General features: G+C 35.3%; 1 protein-coding gene and 1 long non-coding RNA gene across 2 annotated transcripts; both read right to left on the reverse strand.

Annotated features, from left to right (window-relative positions):
- Positions 1–2,909: 2,909 nt before the first annotated feature.
- On the reverse strand, positions 2,910–14,395 carry LOC121231798 (uncharacterized). The gene is made up of 3 exons (XR_005929843.1): positions 13,856–14,395; positions 3,156–3,618; positions 2,910–3,043 (listed from the first exon to the last, which is right to left on the reverse strand). It is a non-coding gene; the product is annotated as an uncharacterized lncRNA (long non-coding RNA).
- Positions 14,396–14,823: 428 nt separating this feature from the next.
- Positions 14,824–17,574, reverse strand: LOC107955054 (tyrosine-protein phosphatase DSP1). Its single transcript, XM_016890763.2, has 5 exons — positions 16,764–17,574; positions 16,562–16,655; positions 15,394–15,451; positions 15,265–15,308; positions 14,824–15,189 (listed from the first exon to the last, which is right to left on the reverse strand). Exons 1-5 carry the CDS (start codon positions 17,003–17,005, stop codon positions 15,013–15,015), a joined length of 615 nt encoding a protein of 204 aa, XP_016746252.2. The 5' UTR covers positions 17,006–17,574; the 3' UTR covers positions 14,824–15,012.
- Positions 17,575–19,200: the final 1,626 nt, after the last annotated feature.

Below are 19,200 nucleotides of genomic sequence, written 5' to 3' on the forward strand. Positions count from 1 at the left end.
TTTACTATTATTATTATTACCTTCTTTCCATTATTATTATTGCTATTGCTATTTTTTTTGTTGTTTATATTTTTATTTATATTTTTATTAGTATCATTATTATTATTATTATTATCTCCATTACTATTATTATTATTATTATTCTCTTGTTATATTACTATTATTGTTATATTATCACTATTTTTCTTACTATTACTATTACTATGATTATATTTTCTTTTTATACCCATTTGCTTATTACCTCATTGATTTTATATCATTACTATTATAATAATTATTATCATTACTTTTCATCGTTATATATATATTTTCTTTTCTCTGTTTTATTACTATTATTAATATCATTATTACTATTATTTTTATTTCTATTTTTATTTTTATTAACATATTTTTTTACCATATTATTATTTCCTTTTTTATACATATTATTATTGATATTAACATATACTATTATTATTAATGTACTATTATTTTCTATTTATTACTATTATTAATATATATATTTTTTTCTTTTCTTTAATGCTATCACTATTATTATATTATTTGTCTTATTAATGTACTGTTACTATTTCCCACTTAGCTATTATTACTACTATTATTTTTACTATTATAATTATTGTTGACACCATTTTTTTTGGATGAAAACGGGGTCAACTTGGATTTTGAAAATAAAACGAAAAATGGGAGTCGCCACCAATCCTTTTTTTGACGAGGTGTGATCGGGTCACCTCAAAAGGTGGTTGTTTTTAATAAATGATTTAATTTTATTAAAACAACGATTTTGGTCTACGAAATTCAGAAAAATGAGTTCGGGAGCCGGTTACGCACGAGGAAGGATTAGCACCCTCGATACGCCCAAAATTGGTACCTAGTTGATTAATTAGTGTCTTAGTGTCGAAAATTGAAAATTTGAAGAGTTTTTAAAAAATGCGATCCTTAAAAGAAAATCTGATATCGTGAATTGAAACATAAGATTCTCTTGTTCCGAAGGAATATCACATCCAGCACGTCAGGACACGATACTCTAACCATCGAAACCAAGATCACCTTATAGTTTAATGAAACCATACTTTGAAGTTTTAAGAGGATATTCGGCTATTTAGTCAAACGAGAAATCGAAACCCAGCACGTTAGGGCACGTTTTCTCGATTTTCCAAACGCGAAATATTGCCTTATTTAGAAAAATACAAGTGAAATTCCGGAGAGATATTCGATTATTTTGGACAAACGGGAGATTGCAGCCCAGCACGATAGGGCACTATTCCGCGAATTGCCAAATATTGAGTCTCGTCTTCATGATAAAATACAATAAGTATAATAAACTATATTTAAAATTATTATAAAATATGTATATAAAAAGAAATAGTACAAAAAAAATGATTATTAGTAAAAAAATATAACAAGTAATGTGATACATATAATGACGATTTATACATAAAATAATTCGTTTTATTTTAAATATATATATATATATGAAGCATATAACAAATATATAAATAAATAAATAATGTAATAATGTGAAACTTAACTCCAATTGATCAAATTAGATGAAAAGAAATAAGAAATAATGAAAATGATATAATAAGTATAATAAATAATAGTGTAAAAAAATAGTATAATAAATAATAGGAAAATAATAAAAAATGATAATAAAAAAATAGTAACATTAGATTAATAATAATACCAAAAAAACAAATTGTGATAAAAGTGTCTAAAATAAACAAAATAGGACTTAATTGAATTAAAAAATAAAATTCTGGAGTGAAAACAGAATAAAAGGATACAAGGGGACCAAAATGGACACGTGGGTAATGAGGGAGGGGTCTGGGCGCAAATTTCCGGGGTAATTTGAAAGCATTTAAAGAAAACAAAAAAAAGGACTTGATTGAACGTAGGCACCCAGGACAGGGACTAATCGCGAAAATTTCCCATTTAAAAGAAATGTGCACATTTCCATCCCTTAATGCACGGTAAGCTTTTTCCCTTCCCAAGGCTCTACTTTTGAGGGGAAAAAAACAAATAAAGCCTACTTTTTATTTTTTTATTTTTAAAACATTGAACAAAAATAAATTTTTAAAGAAAATAAAAGAATTACAAGAGAAAAGAGAAAAAATAAAAAAATACTCCATTAAAATAAAAATAAAATCGCAAGCAAATAAAATGATTAAAACAATACTGAGGACCAAAATACGATGCGCGCCAACTAATGGGGATTAAAAAAACAAAATTATCCCAAATACCAAAACGCAGTACTCTAGCGCGGACCGAATTGAGATTACACACAAATTTTAGGGTAAAAACGAAAGAAACAAAATAGAGTTTAATTAAAAGACAGCACAAATGGAGGGGACCAACCATGCAAATTACTCACTTAAAGTGAGAATGCGTGGATTTAGCCTGTGGATCAGGCCACTCGCAGACCCCCCTTTTTTTTGAAATAAAATAGGAAATAGTTAAATAAAAATTAAAGTAAAAGGAAAGGTATAAATTACAAATGACAGAAAGTTGCCGAGGACCAAATCACTATGCGCTCGAAGTTGTGGGGACGAAATGGGACAATATCCCAAGTCCTATGCGCTTCGTTTCATTTGTCCAGGTCGGGGACTAAATCAGAAATGAAATACAATAATAGGGCAAAAATAAAAAAAAAGAAAAACACGAATCAGGACCACATTGTAATGCGGTTCAAAATCAAAGGGACTCGCCACATAAATAGCCTCATTTTTTGTTTTATCTCATTTAGCCCTAGGAAACTTTAAAAGAACGCAGCCCCTTCCATCCTCTCCCCCTCTTTCTTGCGACTAGAGTCTCAAAGCCCTCATGGCCGCCGTTGCCATGGTACCACCGCAGGCGGTGGTCGATGACTCGAGGAGAAGGGTTTGTTCGACCCCTTTTGGATCCATATTCGGGGATCTAGTATTTCCTCCATGAGAAATCGAAATGGAAGCCCCCCATCTTCGTTGGATTCGGTTCAAACGGAGAAGAACTCCGACAGTGCCGACGGTTCAAGATTTAGGTAACAGCTTTCTCTCTTCCTTTTCCTCTTTTTCGTTTTAAAACAGATTTTTTGTAAAGAAAATCAAAAAAAAATAAAACAGAAGATGTATATACAAATAAAGAAACGGAAATGAAGGGACGCAAGAATGAATTTCAACCTCTTTTTTTTCTGATTGCTTGAATCCTGGTACAAAACTTTTGTTCTTTTTATTTCTTTTTTCCCTTTTTTAGAATACCATCGGTTCCCCCCTAAAATACAATCGATTCCCCCTTTGAAATATCAAAAATCCTCCCCTCTTCTAAAATTTTTTTCTTCCGTTTTATAATGGATTACAATAACAATAAAAAATGCTCCGTTTCTCTGTTGTGGCTGCCTTTTTTGTTGTTTGTGTTTGCAGGGTATGGCCGGTGTTGGTGATGGGGGTGTCAGACGGTATGGGCGTCGTGGTGGCCAAGGCTGAGGTGTGCGAGTGGCGACCGGTCAGAGGCGTGCATGCGTGAGGGGGGCAGACGGCCAGCTAGGTTTTTTGCTGAAACAAATTTTAATTTACTGGGCTTTGGGCTGTAATTTTTGGGTTATTTTCATTTGTTTTGGGTCTTTAGGCCTAGGTCAAAATTGACCTGTTACAGCTGCCCCTCTTTGCTCATTGTCGTGTAACGAGAATGAAGCAAAGACTTTTGACAGGTCAATTTTGTCTGGTCTCGTCGAATCTTGACTTCTTGGTGCCTTTCTTCTTCAAGTAGCCTCATTCAAGTCTACTGTGTCTTGTTGCTTCAGTCCACTTTATTGCACTTCAGAGAGATATGTCTTTAATCTACTCTACTGCAACTCCATGAGGATGAGGTTTGTGGTTTTTGTCTACTCCACCACTACTTAGGGAGATAAGACTGTTTTTCAATCCACTTCCTACAAATATAGGAAGGCAGGATCTGCTATCTTCGATCTACTTCACGCCAATACATGAAGACAAGACCTGCTTTCTTCGATCTACTTCGCCACCAATATGGGAAGACAAGATCTGCATCTTCGATCCACTTCCTACCAATATAGGAAGACCGGACCTGTTATCTTTGATCTACTTCATGCCAATACATGAAGACAAGATCTGCTTTCTTCGATCTACTTCCTACCAATATAGGAAGACAGAATTTGCATCTTCGATCTATTTCACGCCAATACATGAAGATAAGATCTACTTTCTTCGATCTACTTCGCCACCAGTATGGGAAGACAAGATCTATATCTTGGATCCACTTCCTATCAATAATAGGAAGATAGGACCTGCTATCTTCGATCTACTTCACGCCAATACATGAAGACAAGACCTGCTTTCAGCGATCTACTTCGCCACCAATATGGGAAGACAAGATCTGCATCTTGGATCCACTTCCTATCAATATAGGAAGATAGGACCTGCCATCTTCGATCTACTTCACGCCAATACATGAAGACAAGATCTGCTTTCAGCGATCTACTTTGCCACCAATATGGGAAGACAGGATCTGCTTTCTTCGATCTACTTCGCCACCAATATGGGAAGACAAGATCTGCATCTTCGATCCACTTCCTACCAATATAGGAAGATAGGATCTGATATCTTCGATCTACTTCACGCCAATACATGAAGACAAGATCTGCTTTCAGCGATCTACTTCGCCACCAATATGGGAAGACAAGATCTGCATCTTAGATCCACTTCCTATCAATATAGGAAGATAGGACCTGCTATCTTCGATCTACTTCACGCCAATACATGAAGACAAGATCTGCTTTCTGCGATCTACTTCGCCACCAATATGGGAAGACAAGATCTGCGTCGTCGATCCACTTCCTACCAATATAGGAAGATAGGATCAGCTATCTTCGATCTACTTCTTGCCCCGGGAGATAGAACTATCAGCTTCAATGTACTCCACTGTAATCAGGGAGGTAAAACCTGCCATCTTCGATCTGCTTTGCTGCCAAATACAGGAAGGCAAGATCTGCAATCTTCAATCTATTCCACTGCCAAATACAGGGAGATAGAGTTATCGACTTCAATGTACTCCACTGTAGTCAGGGAAGTAAAATCTGCCATCTTTGATCTTCAATCTATTCCACTGCCAAATACAGAGAGATAGAGTTATCGGCTTCAATGTACTCCACTGTGGTCAGGGAGGTAAAATCTGCCATCTTTGATCTTCAATCTATTCCACTGCCAAATACAGGGAGATATAGTTATCGGCTTCAATGTACTCCACTGTGGTCAGGGAGGTAAAATCTGCCATCTTTGATCTGCTTCGCTGCCAAATACAGGAAGGCAAGATCTGCAATCTTCAATCTATTCCACTGCCAAATACAGGGAGATAGAATTATCGGCTTCAATGTACTCCACTGTTGTCAGGGAGGTAAAATCTGCCATCTTCGATCTGCTTCGCTGCCAAATACAGAAAAGCAAGATCTGATATCTTCAACCAGCTCTGCTACAAACGAGAGTGGCAAGGTTTGTCTTCGATCTGCTTCGCTGTCAATGCAGGAAGGCAATATCTGCTATCTTCAACCAGCTCTACTACAAACGAGAGTGGCAAGGTTTGTCTTCGATCTGCTTCGCTGTCAATGCAGGAAGGCAAGATCTGATAACTTCAACCAGCTCTGCTACGACCGAGAGAGGCAAGGTTTATCTTCAATTTTTACTGATCTGTCCTCTAGGGAACATGACCTGTATAATGAACCTAATTATGCCTAATGATTAGGATGGCATGATCAAAATGAATCAAATGCTCCTAACTAGACATGCGTGAATGGTATTTGAATGAATGTAGAATGTCATGAAAATAATCCCTTAATGCTTAGGTTATCATCGCTCAAAAGCTTATTAAGGCTTTATCACTAACGTGTCGCAACGCCTTCTTGACCAGCCGGCATTTCCAAAGAAACACGTAATCTGATTGCCCCCACTTTGAACATCGAAGTTCAACCCACTGGGACACAAAATTTGTACCATCAATCTCCCACTGTAACCCCAGGGTAGAAAGATATGGCTTTTGTCAATCTTCTCCTATCGCAATTCAAGGGTATAAGATTTAAATCCTTCTGGTCCCTTACATCATTCCCAATGTGTCGTACCAACGACTCATGCGCAAACGAGGGCTCTCCTTCCCGAGGTAACCTCTTCCTATTGCCTGAAGATCATCACTTTCTTGTTTATTCAAGCTTTGTCACCAACATGGCGTCTTGTCAATCAACGCGTTTGACAACAAAAATCCAAAGAGAAAGTCTAAACTTAGACTATTCCTTCCCAAATTTCCAACCTTTAAATTTGGAGTGTTCTAAACAATTGTCCTGCTTCAGGCTCCTATATTATTTAGAAACTTTTCAGAGTAATATGCAAGACTTCCTTCGTGAAAGTTTTATTAGTCCATTAATCATTATTCCAATGCAACATGCTTGCAAAAGATCATAACGATAGATAAAATAGAATTGATTTGAGAGCATAGCTCAAAATGGATAAACTATCAAGGATAGCAAGAATAAAAGGGGAATCAATTGGGAACACGTATCTTGAAAAAGAATGAAGTATTCCAAGAGAAAAAGTATGAGGACAAGATGCCCCAGATATCGTAGCTTGAACTTCTCTGTACCAACTCTTTGAAAGACCATTCTGTGTTTGACATGTGTTTAGGAGATCTACAAGACTTTGTCGATGCCCCAAGATGCTACCTACCCTTTCCTGTTGAATCAGGTATAGCAAGATCATTACATGCCCCGATTTGATCAAAATTTGAGATGCTCTGATCACCTCATGCCCCAATTTGATCCAAAATTTGAGTCGCCCCTTTTTTAGGGTTTTCAACTCAAGCCCCTTTGGTCTCAAGGCGCCCTTTGCGGGTTTTCACCTTGGCCTCTCATTTTTTCACTCATTTTTCTTTTCTTCTTTTTCATTAATTCTCTCTTTTTTTTAAGTGAAGTATTTGTTCCTTGAATCAAAATTCTCAAGATTAGGCAAGTTCTTGCCATCTATCTTGGTCAATACCTACACTCTCCCAGATAAAGCCTTCCACATAAGGTCCTTCTGGCTTGACATCCACTTTCTTCTGAAGTCCCCTTTGTATGGGAAGGATCTTCTTTGATATCGGGTCCCCCTTGTGGAATTCTCTGGAGCAAACCTTGTTTTGGTGAACTCATACCATTTGCTTTTGGTACATTTGACCATGATAGATATTTTGAACATTCCTCTCCAACCAGGATTGGATCCAAAAACTCAAAGAGAAGGAAATCTCGACCTCAATAGGTGAAACCGAAATAAGCCCAAAAAGAGGGCGTTGCCCTGAGAGAGTTTTTTTTTGGCGATATGGTGTTAATCTTGAACAGACTGCAAACTTCTTATATTTTGCTCTTGTTCAAATTTAGTGCATTGTCAAATATGATTCTTTTCGACTTTTCAAGCTGACGTGATTTTTCAAAAGAATTGCTGTCGACTTCGTGACATTGGCATATGAAACAGCTTCTTCCCGTGAAGATAAACTGATGACTGCCAGACCTTTTTTTGGCGAGATCGACCTAACAACCTTCATGCCCCATATGGACTCCATTGATTTTTCGTAAGGTGGAATCTGTTTTCACCTTGTTCTACCCTCCTCAATAAGTACGGAGATAGGCCACAATCTATGTCATCTTCGAAGTCATGAGATTCCTCTAAACACATGTCTCACTCAAAAGGAGATTCTGAGTCTGTAGCAGTGTCATTCATGTCGTTGATATTCAGGGACCTGTTGTTGGTGCAAAAGAATATACAAAGAATGTATGAATTTAAGAATAATTATTTGTACAGTATAATTATGAATGAATGAATGATTTTAAAAATAATTATTCATAAAGAATGAAAGAATATTAGCTCAAAAATGATCGCAAAGATGCATTTCATTAAAATAACGACGTTCAGACATGAGCCTATTTCACAAAAAAAATTCATATTGCTTCAGGCTAAAAGCAACAAGTTTGTTCTGAATATTACTCTAAGTAGGCTCTAAATACTACAGAGACTTCTTTTACAGTCTGATTTATTTAGAACACTTCCAAGTTTATGAGGGCAGACATCTAACAAAGTTCCCTCTTCAGTTGTGTCTTCATGCATGTCATTGATGTGAACACTTCCCAATATCTCTTCATACATCGTATTCACCTTATTGTCAATCATGATTGGGTAGCAGATTTTCTGCAGTAGATGAGTCACCCAACTTGACAATACCCATGTTGATGAGTTTTTCAACTAGTTTCTTGAAGGTGATGCAATTCTCTATTGAGTGCCCCGTAATTCCTGCGTGGTAGTCACAGTGTGTGTTCGCATTATACCACTTTGGATATGGAGGTTGTGGGGGTTTTGAGTAGGAAGGGGAAACAACATGCGCATCGAATAAATTTTGATACAACTCTTCATATGACATTGGAATTGTTGTGAACTGGAGGTTCTCAGTACCTGGTTTCACTCCAGGTTCTTGTCTTAATGAGCCTTGTTGGTTAGCGACCATTTTTCTTGGCTGATTCACCGTAATTGGTTTTGAATAACCCTTGCTATCTGTACTCGTGTTGTTCACCTCATTGTCTTTGTGCTTTGGGGTTGATCTCTTGATGGCTTCTTCCGCATCTATCTTCCCACTTCTTATTGCATTTTCAATCATTTCACCAGACATCACTACATCTGAGAAGCTCATGGTAGCACTTCCTAACATGTGGTTAATGAACGGTGCTTTCAGAGTGTTGATGAAAAGCATCGTGGTTTCTTTCTCTAAAAGAGGTGGCTGGACCTTTGTCGCGACCTCTCTCCATCTTTGGGCATATTGCCTAAAGCTCTCACTATGCTTCTTTTCCATGTTCTGCAATGTGATTCTATCGGGTGTCATATCTGTCACATGGTTGTACTGCTTTATGAAAGCCTGTGCTAAGTCCTTCCATGAATGGATGTTGACGCGGCTTAACTGGTTGTACCACTTAGCTGCAGACCCGATCAGACTGTCCTAGAAGCAGTGGATCAACAGTTGATCATTATTGATGTATCCCGTCATTCTTCGACAGAACATAGTTATATGAGCTTCAGGACAACTAGTCCCGTTGTACTTTTCAAACTCCGGCATTTTGAATTTGGAAGGGAGTACTAGATCAGGTACCAAACTCAAGTCCTTGGCGTCGACTCCACAATGGTAGTCGGTGTTCTCCATGGCTCTAAATTTCTCCTCTAGCCATCTACATCGGTCCTCAAGTTGTTTTGACAAGTCCGTTTTCGCTTTCTCCACCTCTGCCATGTTATCGAGATCAGGAAACACGGGGTTGGTAGGATTATCACAGGGATTAGAACCCGAGCCTATTGGAAAGTTCATCGATGCTGGGGCACCGGCCTGGTATTGGGATCTAATGGTAACAGGTGCCCTCTGCGGCTACACCTCTGGTTGCGCTTGGATGTTAGTTGGGGTGAAACCTGGAGGATAGGCAGGGTCATCGTGATCATCCCCAGCATCAACTAAAGGGCCTTTTCCTTTGTCATTCCTTCCAGTCAATAACTGCTTTACTTGGTTCATCACAGTGTTCTGGGATTCTAACATGTCTTGCTGGATTTTTTCCAGTCGTTCGTGTATCTGATCTTGCATCTCTCGTTGCAACTGTTCCAATCTTTCCAACCTTTGATCCATTGCTTTCGTTTGGCGACGAGTACCGTAGTGATATTTGATTAGATTTTTGGTGGTTTCCAGGGTAACTGAAATAATTTTACCTAGTTAGGGTCACTTCGTGAAAGTCTAATGCATATGATGCAATGTAATGCAAATGCATGAAATGAATGCCAAAAGAAACGTTGATTCTTGGTTCAATTCTATTAGAACAACTGGAATAGAAAACAAATCCATTTACATAAAGCAGATATATATACGGCTTTACCGTCATAGGCGGGGACATTCGATCCTCTTCTTCATTCGAGCGTTAAGATAAATCTCCCGAACTCTTCAAAAGGGACATCCCTTCTATCTCTTTTTTCTTCATCTGGGCCGCGACTCGTTACTCACTCATCCTTGTGATGCTCGTTGGCTTCTCTTTAAAAAGTTTAGCGGTTCTCGAATAATCTTTGTCATCTTGAGTCTTCAGGCAACGAGGCAAAGTCGTATAGTCCTCTATTGAACTATCATCCTTCTTTTGTTATATCTTCTCGGACCGTATTAGGACAAACGTATCGTCATCCACTTTATCAAGAAACCCATTTTCTTATGACAAGCTCTCTATTTAGCAATTGAACGTGAATCAACACCTCTTTTTATGATGAAAATGCAATGCAATCATGACAAAAAGAAAACATGTTAGTACAAAGCAAAAGCAAGCAAGAATAAATAGAACACCTATTTGGGTGAATACTAGGGGTTCGAAGTGGTTCTACCTAGGGTGAGCTCCTAAGGTTCACTACATGAGGTTTGGTTCTAAAGTAAGGGTACCTGAACCAGCAGATTCCTCGATCCTCACCCATTGTAGGCTCATGCGGACCGAGTTCGGTTCAGGGGGATACATTTCTCTATGGCCATGCGGAGATGAAAATCTCACGAAGACATAGGTACGGATGTATCCCGGAAGCGATTCACTATCCCATGCGGAGGTGAAAACCTCACGAAGGCGTAGTTTCTCACTCCCACTTAAAAGGGTATGACCAGCGGTCATGCAATGCAATATGCCGAGGTATAAAATAAAATACAGAACACGATAAAAAAATATAATTCAAAACAAAAGAGATGCAATGAGAGGATCGTAAATTTAAATCGAATTTTCCACTTTCAACAAAAAGACAAGAAATAATCAACACGTGGCTTGACTCTCTTATTGTCCCCAGCGGAGTCGCCAAGCTGTTGACACCATTTTTTTTGGATGAAAACGGGGTCAACTTGGATTTTGAAAATAAAACGAAAAATGGGAGTCGCCACCAATCCTTTTTTTGACGAGGTGTGATCGGGTCACCTCAAAAGGTGGTTGTTTTTAATAAATGATTTAATTTTATTAAAACAACGATTTTGGTCTACGAAATTCAGAAAAATGAGTTCGGGAGCCGGTTACGCACGAGGAAGGATTAGCACCCTCGATACGCCCAAAATTGGTACCTAGTTGATTAATTAGTGTCTTAGTGTCGAAAATTAAAAATTTGAAGAGTTTTTAAAAAATGCGATCCTTAAAAGAAAATCTGATATCGTGAATTGAAACATAAGATTCTCTTGTTCCGAAGGAATATCACATCCAGCACGTCAGGACACGATACTCTAACCATCGAAACCAAGATCACCTTATAGTTTAATGAAACCATACTTTGAAGTTTTAAGAGGATATTCGGCTATTTAGTCAAACGAGAAATCGAAACCCAGCACGTTAGGGCACGTTTTCTCGATTTTCCAAACGCGAAATATTGCCTTATTTAGAAAAATACAAGTGAAATTCCGGAGAGATATTCGATTATTTTGGACAAACGGGAGATTGCAGCCCAGCACGATAGGGCACTATTCCGCGAATTGCCAAATATTGAGTCTCGTCTTCATGATAAAATACAATAAGTATAATAAACTATATTTAAAATTATTATAAAATATGTATATAAAAAGAAATAGTACAAAAAAATGATTATTAGTAAAAAATATAACAAGTAATGTGATACATATAATGACGATTTATACATAAAATAATTCGTTTTATTTTAAATATATATATATATATATATATATGAAGCATATAACAAATATATAAATAAATAAATAATGTAATAATGTGAAACTTAACTCCAATTGATCAAATTAGATGAAAAGAAATAAGAAATAATGAAAATGATATAATAAGTATAATAAATAATAGTGTAAAAAATAGTATAATAAATAATAGGAAAATAATAAAAAATGATAATAAAAAAATAGTAACATTAGATTAATAATAATACCAAAAAACAAATTGTGATAAAAGTGTCTAAAATAAACAAAATAGGACTTAATTGAATTAAAAAATAAAATTCTGGAGTGAAAACAGAATAAAAGGATACAAGGGGACCAAAATGGACACGTGGGTAATGAGGGAGGGGTCTGGGCGCAAATTTCCGGGGTAATTTGAAAGCATTTAAAGAAAACAAAAAAAAGGACTTGATTGAACGTAGGCACCCAGGACAGGGACTAATCGCGAAAATTTCCCATTTAAAAGAAATGTGCACATTTCCATCCCTTAATGCACGGTAAGCTTTTTCCCTTCCCAAGGCTCTACTTTTGAGGGGAAAAAAACAAATAAAGCCTACTTTTTATTTTTTTATTTTTAAAACATTGAACAAAAATAAATTTTTAAAGGAAATAAAAGAATTACAAGAGAAAAGAGAAAAAATAAAAAAAATACTCCATTAAAATAAAAATAAAATCGCAAGCAAATAAAATGATTAAAACAATACTGAGGACCAAAATACGATGCGCGCCAACTAATGGGGATTAAAAAAACAAAATTATCCCAAATACCAAAACGCAGTACTCTAGCGCGGACCGAATTGAGATTACACACAAATTTTAGGGTAAAAACGAAAGAAACAAAATAGAGTTTAATTAAAAGACAGCACAAATGGAGGGGACCAACCATGCAAATTACTCACTTAAAGTGAGAATGCGTGGATTTAGCCTGTGGATCAGGCCACTCGCAGACCCCCCCCTTTTTTTTGAAATAAAATAGGAAATAGTTAAATAAAAATTAAAGTAAAAGGAAAGGTATAAATTACAAATGACAGAAAGTTGCCGAGGACCAAATCACTATGCGCTCGAAGTTGTGGGGACGAAATGGGACAATATCCCAAGTCCTATGCGCTTCGTTTCATTTGTCCAGGTCGGGGACTAAATCAGAAATGAAATACAATAATAGGGCAAAAATAAAAAAAAGAAAAACACGAATCAGGACCACATTGTAATGCGGTTCAAAATCAAAGGGACTCGCCACATAAATAGCCTCATTTTTTGTTTTATCTCATTTAGCCCTAGGAAACTTTAAAAGAACGCAGCCCCTTCCATCCTCTCCCCCTCTTTCTTGCGACTAGAGTCTCAAAGCCCTCATGGCCGCCGTTGCCATGGTACCACCGCAGGCGGTGGTCGATGACTCGAGGAGAAGGGTTTGTTCGACCCCTTTTGGATCCATATTCGGGGATCTAGTATTTCCTCTATGAGAAATCGAAATGGAAGCCCCCCATCTTCGTTGGATTCGGTTCAAACGGAGAAGAACTCCGACAGTGCCGACGGTTCAAGATTTAGGTAACAGCTTTCTCTCTTCCTTTTCCTCTTTTTCGTTTTAAAACAGATTTTTTGTAAAGAAAATAAAAAAAAAAAAAACAGAAGATGTATATACAAATAAAGAAACGGAAATGAAGGGACGCAAGAATGAATTTCAACCTCTTTTTTTTCTGATTGCTTGAATCCTGGTACAAAACTTTTGTTCTTTTTATTTCTTTTTCCCTTTTTTAGAATACCATCGGTTCCCCCCTAAAATACAATCGATTCCCCCTTTGAAATATCAAAAATCCTCCCCTCTTCTAAAATTTTTTCTTCCGTTTTATAATGGATTACAATAACAATAAAAATGCTCCATTTCTCTGTTGTGGCTGCCTTTTTTGTTGTTTGTGTTTGCAGGGTATGGCCGGTGTTGGTGATGGGGGTGTCAGACGGTATGGACGTCGTGGTGGCCAAGGCTGAGGTGTGCGAGTGGCGACCGGTCAGAGGCGTGCATGCGTGAGGGGGGCAGACGGCCAGCTAGGTTTTTTGCTGAAACAAATTTTAATTTACTGGGCTTTGGGCTGTAATTTTTGGGTTATTTTCATTTGTTTTGGGTCTTTAGGCCTAGGTCAAAATTGACCTGTTACAATTATTATAAATCTTTTATTATTCTCTTACATTGCTTGTTTGTTTTACTCCTCTATTTCTGATCTCATTATTCTTATTATGCATTTATTTTTATTCTGTTATGTTCATTGATAACGAAATTCATATTTGTTTATTCATTTTTCGCTATTCCACTTTACCACGAATTTATATTAATTACCCAACGAAAATAATTCTTTCATAAAGGCAATATTCGGTGTTAGAAATCTGGGGAAACGTGCCCTAACTTACTGGGTTTCGATTTTCCTCGTTCATCCTAATTAACCGAATATTCTTTTAAAAGAAATTAAAATACCTTAATTTTAAATAAAAGGCAAGCTCAGTCCCAAAGTTCGAGATGCCGTGTCCTAACTTACTGGACATGATATTTTATTACCTCGAGATGAGAGAGTCCTTAACATCCGTTTTAATTTATTCAATCATTTTTTTAAATTAGCATTAATACAAAGAGGGATCGTATTTTAAATTCTATCAAGTTTTTAAATTTCCGACACTAAGACACTAATTAATCAACTAGGTACCAATTTTGGGCGTATCGAGGGTGCTAACCCTTCCTCATGCGTAACCGACTCCCGAACTCGTTTTTGATTTTCGTAGACCAAAAATTATCGTTTTAGTAAAGCTTAAATTTTATTAAAATGATTAATTTAAGGTGACCCGATCACACCTCATCAAAAAAGATTGGTGGCGACTCCCGTTTTAATTTTCACTTTCAAAACCAAAGTCGATCCCCGTTTAAAAAAAAATGGTTACGACAACTATTTTTAAAAATATATATTTTTCTTTTAGGAAAAAAAATTTTACCGTCTTAAACCAAACACATCCTTATGACATGATAAACAATATAAGACCAAAAATACATCCGTGTCGTCAATAAAGAAAGGACGCGGAGCATTAGGCCTAGGCCTGAGCCCGAGAGCAGTTTGCACCAAACAGAAGACATCTTCAAAAATCTTTCCATTTGACTTTTGTTGATGTAATAGCACCTTTCCAACAATAAATTTCAAAGACAACATGGATAATCGTCGTATGTCCCACCAAAAACAAGTAGAATTATAACACTATTCAACGCAAACAAGAGCATTGCTACAAATATATTATTTGGCTTTTTATTGTTCTGCGGTTAAGTGCTTACTTGTTGGAGCAAGAAAACGAGATGGGCACGCTAGAAACATCAAACAATTCCATAAACCTCTGATCTGAAACCCTAGCTTTTGCAGCCGCAAACCTCTGGTATTCATCGAAAACAGATGACAAACACCATCTTTGCAATTTCCTCAAGCATCCAACCACACACCCAGTTCGATGCTGAAACGAGAGCACAACATTGTAAAACTCAAACCTCTTTGTCATATATATGGCAGATGAACAAATTTCACATACCTTCCCTCGATTGCAATGGATCAGAACTGGGTGATTCCTTACATCTGCATTGCAGAGTGGCAATATTAAATTACTAATAATTGATCAACCCACGTTTACCTTGCCCACAATTTAAGTGTAATAGTGTACCAAGGACCACATTCAGAGCTTCACGAATTGTATCCTCTGGGATATTTACAAATGGCTCCTGCATTAAATGTATATCTTAATTAGTTATCCTTCAATTTGACGTACATACCTTGGTCATTTTGCCCATCAAGGTGCCCATTGTTGCCTACTTAGAAAGGAATCTTGAATAGTTTCTTAAAGCTAGAGCAGAATTTAATATTTCGTTGTGTTATATATTTTACAAATACATAAAATCAATAAAATTCATATTGAGCTAAATACATTCATTTTGGGCCCACAATATACCATTTCAAAGGGAATCAAAATATTTAACTAGATTTCAAGAAAACTTCCAAAAACAATTTGAAAGTTTGATGCAAAAAATTACCAAAACAACTTAAAAAGTTTTGCTTTATTTAATTAAGAGTACTTTTGTATTTTTTCCAGTATATTATTTTTACTCTATATATAAATATGATTAGGTTAAAATTAGGGAGACTAAGACTTTTTAACCTTCTTTTCTAGTCAAAAGTTATATCGAAATTTAATTTAATAAAATTATGAGACTTAATTTTTCTTTGTTCTTTAATATTCATGAATCTTCTAAGTTTATTGAATGGATGGCCAATATTCAATAGCTTAGAATAGTTGTCGAATCAATTAAGATAATTAAAATTACAGTTGTTTAATTCATTCTAATTTTAGTGACAAATCGCATAATTCGTTTATGTCGTAGTTTTCAAGCCATGAGCTCTAATACAATGGATTTGTTTCATAGTTCATATATTAATAAAAAAATTATTTTATGCTAATTAAATTAAAATTAAAATATTTTTATTTAAATAAAAGCAAAAAATAAATGTTGATACCGCTTGTTATCCTTTTGTGCAATGGAAAGGGACCATCACATGTATGTTTATGTAAGAAATGAAAAGCCTAATACTACAAATCAAAGACCCCACCCCTACGAGGCTTTGGACTAGTAATAAGGCGGCGGCTTTCCAATTTTAAGCTCTAAATTTAAGCCTCATATTATTTGAATTTTGCATTTATCTAAATATATTTTACTTTATAATTTAATAGTTTTGTTAGTCATTGGGTACAAAATATATGTACATAAATAATAATAAAAATCCAAAATTTAAGATGTTTGCTGCAAAAACAATATGTTTGGGAATCAAAGAGTTACCTTATAACCTTCAATTCCAAACTGAAAAAGCCTGATTTCATTGGATTTTAAAAACTCGGTGTTGGCTTCTGGATACGGCTCAGGACACAGATATCTGACATCAAAACCACAAAAACCCTTTCACTCAAACTACAAAAATTTGCATGTGATGAAGAACATCATCAACTTCTATGAAGAACAAGGGAAGAAACTTTGGTCTTACATGATGGAGCGGAGGTTAAGTGTTTGGAGAAAAGAGAAATTGGCAGAGTGAGGGAAACCCGACCTGAAGACGCCATTGTCAACCATAGCAAAGTTCAATGGTGGAATGAAGTTAAGTTCGTCACCAACCACCACCGTCGACGCCCACTTCTCCACACTCCCAACAATTTCTATGCTTCTCCACATCTCTTGCCTCCCTTCTTCTTGGCTTTCCTTTACTCTGGTTTTAGTGTCTTCTCCCATGAATCAAATCCTATGTAATTACTAGAAAACTATATTGGGATCAAATTTCTGACTTGGATTGCAATTTGGTGGCACTTCAAAGGAAGACGGAGATTGGATTTGAAGCTTCAACATAGTTTATATATATATATATATAAAATCAAGACAAACTTTTTTTATCGGGTTTAAATTTCAGAAATTTTTGTACTTTAAAGTTGACATGAAAAGATCGGGACCGACATTTTTAATTATAATATATCGTGTATTTTTAATTATAATATATCGTGTGATTGTATTCAATTAAAAATTGAGAAATCATTAAAATAATTAATTATGAATGACTTTTAATTTTTAAAAATTTTTAATTTTAAAGAAAATATAATAATTTTACCTTTTTACAGTTAGTGTTGCAATACTAATTGCATGCATCAAAACATTTTTGTTTTATTATTAATGTAGAAATGGTCTAAAAATAAGATAAAAGGGTTTTGTTTTACTATTTAAATTATTAAAAATTTTAATTCATGTATTAAATCCTAAGTTAGATGATCTGAATTGAAAACAAATAATTTTTTTTAAATTTCGAGGTTAAGACAAAACTATGAAATAATGGGTTTTGAATGGACGAAGAAAAACGACGGTCGAGAAAAAGAAAGAGTAGATTCCAAGGAATATGCGATTTCTGGAAGGGAAAGTGAGAGATGGATGAGCGAATAGTGAAGTGATTGATATTTATGATCTTTAGTGCTTGGAATTTTATTGTACCACCCCTGCTTAAGATTCCATGTCCTATTTACATTATATGCTTTATGAATTTTGATTACTTTTTTTAGGTATCATTCTTATTTAGGGTTTATCTTTTCTTCTCCCGTAATTTACATTTGAGATACAAACTCGAAATAGATTACTTAGAAATGAATAAAGCAACAAAACCAACTATCTAGAAGATATTTTATTCAATTTAAAAGATTATTTATTATGTAATATTTACACTAATACTCTCTTTTGATTGATTAAAACACATCACCTAAGCGTTTAGGAGTTTTAGTTATACAATTAGTAGATTTTGAGTTACGAGTATTTTCTTTTTATTCTATATGTGAGAATGTTTGTTGATAAGTGCATAATTTCTAATTTATTAGTGATAATTTTTTATTTGAATAATATTATTTAAATTCTTAATTATTTTAATTTTATGATTTAGGTGAATAATTAGAAATAAGTGAGTTTAACGTTTTTTTTAGTAAGTTTTTTTATATTTTGACCTTTAATTAATATCACTTTAGTATTTTAATCATAACTCGAGTATAAAATCTTATTTTGGACCCATAATATAAATTTTAAAGAGAACGAAAAGTTCTAATTGAAATTATTTCACGACACGTTGGGAAGTTACCTAAAAATGACTTAGAAAATTAAAATGAAAATCTGTAAAAAAAACGAAAAAAATTCTATTTTATTTAATTAAGAACATTTTTTGTATTTTCTTCATGCCCAAAATTTATGATTTTTTATAGGAATTTTTTGTTTTGAATATTCTAATCATAAATTTGATAAGAAATATGGATTTTTAAGGTTTTAATTATTTTTGAATTATTAAGAAGTTATTAATAGGTGTTTTAACTCTTTTTCAAAATTTTTGACTCAATCAGATAAAAATACGAATGAAGAGACATAATGATAATTTTATGACTGATGATATCTTAGACATTTGAGACTTAATTATGAGTAAATAGTAATATTTAAGTGAGTCTACGAGGATGAAAATTTGTTGGATGTTTTCAACAACCATATATATATCAAATAAAAAAAATTAAAGAACCACTCTCTTTTTTTTTTTCCTTTTTACTTTGACCCGTATTTTTAAATTTCATAAAAAGATGGAGAAACCCCCCTCCAAAAAAAAAGCCCCCAAAATCTTTTGACATTGTTATAGGCCAATTTTGGCCCAGTCCATTAACAAATAAACCAAAATAAATAGTCCTTTTTTACAATGGCCCGGCAAGCCCAAAACCAAACTACCCATACCCAATTCACAAACCGTAAACTAGCCCATTTACAACCGAAACTCTAGCCCCATTTTCGGCTTCCACTTGTTCTGACACTAGCCATCAGCCCCATACCCTGGCGCCCTAGCTCTCCATGCCACCATGTCGGCCACCACGCCCCTCGCATGCGGAGCCACCACGCACGCCACCACGCCTCTGAGGGTCATC

This window comes from Gossypium hirsutum, chromosome A07 (assembly GCF_007990345.1).
Source record: "Gossypium hirsutum isolate 1008001.06 chromosome A07, Gossypium_hirsutum_v2.1, whole genome shotgun sequence".
NCBI classification, from domain to species: domain Eukaryota; kingdom Viridiplantae; phylum Streptophyta; class Magnoliopsida; order Malvales; family Malvaceae; genus Gossypium; species Gossypium hirsutum.

Excerpts from the sequence above, each read along its gene's own strand:
- LOC107955054 (XM_016890763.2), bottom strand. The coding sequence starts at position 17,005 with ATGGGAGAAGACACTAAAACCAGAGTAAAGGAAAGCCAAGAAGAAGGG. Across the intron at positions 15,452-16,561 it reads TTGGAATTGAAGGTTATAAG|GAGCCATTTGTAAATATCCC; the intron begins GTAACTCTTTGA and ends CATTTAATGCAG. Across the intron at positions 15,309-15,393 it reads AGCTCTGAATGTGGTCCTTG|ATGTAAGGAATCACCCAGTT; the intron begins GTACACTATTAC and ends TCTGCAATGCAG.